Below are 4012 nucleotides of genomic sequence, written 5' to 3'. Positions count from 1 at the left end.
ATACAATTATCTCCAAAACAAAAATTCTTCATTTAATGGGGTTTATTTGGGATCATTTTTGTAATTTTATTTTTTTCCTTTATTTTAAATTCATTTTTACATGTTTTTATTTTTTATTAAAAAAACAAATTAATTATTTTTAAAAACACTTGACAAAAATAAATTTATTTTGAGTATTTTTAAAAATAATTAAAATATTATAATATATAAAATATATTTTATTTTAAATAAAGTAAAAAATAAAAATCAAAAGTGATCCAAACAGCCCCTCACCTAATTTTTTCTCATAAGCTGATGAAAAATGTCGAGAAAGACTGAAAAAAGAGTGGGAGTTGGTTTCTCTACTGGAAACTTGAGAAGATTTGCAATTTTTGAGAACTCTTTGCTGCTGAGAGAAGGATCAAACTGCTTATCATCAGACCTGGGCTTCAGTTTAAGAAGCTTTGGCGGAGACAAAGCCCATTGCATGGCCCATATGGCTAATGGACGCATGTAGCTTAGTGACCTGTACTCCCCTTGAACATTCAATGCTTCAGGTATTCGGAAAGCATATCTGTCATGCATACCAAAGTTTTAATTTACATTTTCGTGTTTTCGCAGAAGAACATAAATTATTATTTTTATTTGCACTTTACTAAAGTGTTGAAATAGTCCACGGACAATTTACATCGGGTTTAAATCAGATTCCTGGATATTTTTAATATGGGCTGAAATAATATTCAGAAAGGACAATTTTATCCCACACTAAAAGAGTTTGGGACCATGATGACCGCTACACATAAAGTCAGAGGACTATTTTGATGCTTTTCTCTAAAATAAATATTTATCAAGTTCTTATATAGTTTTCGGTCAAACAACAAATTATCATATTCCTTGGCACACAAACACAACTGTGTCAATGTTCAAAATTTTATGGCAAATTTCTAAAATTTTGTCCAAGTTTTGTCAGTTATCTAGTTATGAACAAGTGAATTATTTGTGTTCGCCGCAACCCTAAGCATACATACGTTGATTAGTGTGTGCTGTTTTGCAAAATGTATAATAAAAAAAAAAAGAAATCACGAAATGATATAATCTCACCCAAATCCTTCAGAAGACCAAGAAGATTCATATATCCCTTGTGCACTTTTGAATGCCTTCTCTGGCATGCCTTCTTGGATCATAGCAGCAGCAACAGCAAAAGTAACTCCAGCCCATATTTCTTTTGCCTGCAATCCTAATGATCCAATTTCACCATCTGTTCTTACTCCATTCATAACTCCCATCTTACCATTCTTCACTTTTAGAACATTGAATTCATAAATCATTTCAAGTGCACTTCTGGCTTTCTCTCCATCAACTATAGGCTGAAGACCAGATGCTCTGGCAAACCTGCAAGGGTGGTTATGAATTTTGAAACAGTGTAATGTGCAGAAAGTGGAAAGTCTTCCAGTAAATTCAAATCAGTTTATTTAAAAAAAATATTTAAACTTTCAGAGTTTTAGCAATATATTAGTTCAACTTGCAATAGCCATTTAGTACATATTTGTTTTTCATTCCCTAACATTGATGGTTATTCAACCAAAAGAAGAGTTTAGAATGAATTTAGTTTTAATAATGACCCTCTACCATACTTATGATATAGGCACACAGAAAATGCCACATTTGAGGGAGGCTAGTAATTGTCAAAGAAATTGTTGTCGTTTCTGGGAACTAAAACTAAAAATACAAAAAAACTTGATGGTACAATGGGGGGATGTGGGTAGAGGTTAAGGGTGGTGATTGTCCCTTGGCAATTCTGATTGTTTATGTTGCTCCTCAGTCAAGTTTCATAAGATGAGATTTCTTGTTATAAATGAGGCTTGAATCCAAAATTTTGGCAATAATTTTGAAGATCTTTATCAATTGGATTGGTTGTGCACTCACAATTTTGATCATTTATATTGAACACTCATTTAATATCTATTGTAAATAGTTTTCAAGGTCGCTATAACACCTGAGAAAAGATCAAAATGATCTCTAAAATACTAGAATGGGGTTATTTGAGTCCCATACTATTCAACATCTTTAATATAGTCCCATGTCTGCTTAAGTATCATGCAAAACAAGTCCTCTGCCAAAAACAGTGTAATTTGATTCAAAGTGCATGAAAAGTTGAGTTATGAAAGTAGTGCATATTTGGAAGATTAATATTTGTCAAATTCTAATAGAAGAATTGGAATTACTTTGTACGATATTTAAGCAGTCGAGACACTATATTTAACACAGTAGATAAGATATCACTAAAATAACCTCATGCAAATAATCTTGGAGACAATTTAAACCATCTTCTCTATTACACCTAGTTTTTAAGACATAAGAAGTCCGCATATTTTACTGAGTCAAGTACCATACCATTGTCCTGCCAATTGGTCAGCATGAATAGCTGAGTCTCCACTTACGCTGTCGTCATAATTGAAATAAGAACCATTCCACAATTTTCCATAGACTGCTTTTGCCTTCAAATATCTATTCCAGAAGAACTCTTCAGAAGCCTCATCACCAACTAAACGAGCCAAGCCTGAAGCGGCCTGTAAAGCCGCCACCCAAAGCCCTCCAGTATATGCACTCACACCCAAAGCCGGCCACATATCATATGTTTGATCAGGACTTCCATCATTCTCAATCATTCCATCTCCATCTTTGTCAAATTGATCCATATAAGCCATAGCAACATAAACAGAAGGCCACACAGCATGTGCAAAAGATACATCGCCCGTAGCCACCGCATCTCTATAAACTTGAAGAACGAATTTAGGATTAAGATCTTTCCATCTATTCGAGTCATGGAGGTTATAAGAATTTATCTCAAACCATGGATCGTTTTGTCCGAGATCATGAGGAACCGCTCCAAAAACCTTTCGCGGAGCCTTTTCGTGACCGAAAATGGGTTTAATGTTCTCGGGGTCGTGTATCAGCACTGCCATAGCGAAGTCTCTTTGGATGCTTAACTCGAGTTTTGGGAATAGCATGAGGAGAGCAAAAGACGAGTAAAAATGAACGTCGTAAGTGTTGAACATATGATATTCGCTTCCTTCAAGATACAAGAATTGGCCAACATTTTCTTCTCCCTCGAGAAGCAGTGATGTTCCCAAGGCAGGTTTTGGTGCAATATGAGAGTGTGGAACCTCCATCAATGAAGTCATTTTGGTGAGAATACCAGCGGCGGTGTTGCTTACTAAAGGATTAGTCTTGACATTCTGATTTAAGCTTGAAGGGTCAAGATAGAATTTTCTTTCTTCAATGCTGACTAGGTTTTGAATGGAAGGCAGTCCATCTGTTGAGGAAAGCAGATTAAGATTCCATTTATTAGTAAAACAATACTTTGATGATCTTAGATTAATGTGCGAAATTACCAGTCCAAATTGCGCCACCAGCATTTAGATAGTAGAGTTGATTGAAAAGAGTAGGAGGGTACCTGGAAAGAATATTTTAACATAAAAATACTTCCTTTAAAAAGTTTATTAGTTTATACGAGTTTTGGAAGCTACCAGGAAGGAAGATTCTTGTCCTGCAATATGGGGGTTTGCCAATCTTCAATCTGTGCCTCCCAAATTCCATGTTCTTTGTAACAGTATAGAAAGAAAAATATTTCTTAAAGTCTTTTTAAGTATTGTTTGTTAAAATAAAGATGCAAAACTAGAAGTTCAGAAGTTAAAAGTGTATAATAGCCAAGAATTCTCTTAAAATGCACTTTGCTACTGGATGCTGTTGACCTCATTTTAGTGAGGTCTTAGTCTTCTACTCTTAGAACCTAGGATCTAGCTTTAGGAGTTCTTATTGACAATCCTAGCGGACTAGCAATGGAGCCCACCTCCCGTAGAACTTCAAGCCACTTCTTGACTCATTTTTGTGAAGAACTCGCATGAGTGGTTCCGAGCACTCAACTTCTAGTTGTAAGGGCTAAGGACCAACATGTAGAGGGCCCGAAATTGAGTTCCTATAGGATCAACAGCCTTAGGTGAACCCTTTGTGACTCGATTACTCGCGAACG

The 4012-nt window shown here is 35.3% G+C and overlaps 1 protein-coding gene across 5 annotated transcripts in view; it reads right to left on the bottom strand.

The window, feature by feature from the left end:
• Nucleotides 1-261: 261 nt before the first annotated feature.
• The window catches only part of LOC110021586 (non-lysosomal glucosylceramidase-like), a 33575-nt gene continuing 29824 nt past the window's right edge, over nucleotides 262-4012 (bottom strand). For all 5 annotated transcript variants that reach the window (XM_020720142.1, XM_020720141.1, XM_020720140.1 and 2 more), the window contains 5 exons: nucleotides 3510-3582; nucleotides 3375-3436; nucleotides 2374-3295; nucleotides 1081-1371; nucleotides 262-553 (listed from right to left, as the gene is read on the bottom strand). In XM_020720142.1, coding sequence (XP_020575801.1) covers nucleotides 274-553; nucleotides 1081-1371; nucleotides 2374-3295; nucleotides 3375-3436; nucleotides 3510-3582 — 1628 coding nt within the window. In that variant the 3' untranslated portion in view covers nucleotides 262-273. The remainder of the gene's footprint in view (nucleotides 554-1080; nucleotides 1372-2373; nucleotides 3296-3374; nucleotides 3437-3509; nucleotides 3583-4012) is intronic.

This window comes from Phalaenopsis equestris, unplaced genomic scaffold (genome assembly GCF_001263595.1).
Source record: "Phalaenopsis equestris unplaced genomic scaffold, ASM126359v1 Scaffold000135, whole genome shotgun sequence".
In the NCBI taxonomy this organism is placed as follows: domain Eukaryota; kingdom Viridiplantae; phylum Streptophyta; class Magnoliopsida; order Asparagales; family Orchidaceae; genus Phalaenopsis; species Phalaenopsis equestris.
Note: the sequence above shows the minus strand (reverse complement) of the source record. Positions and strands in the feature narration are given on the sequence as shown.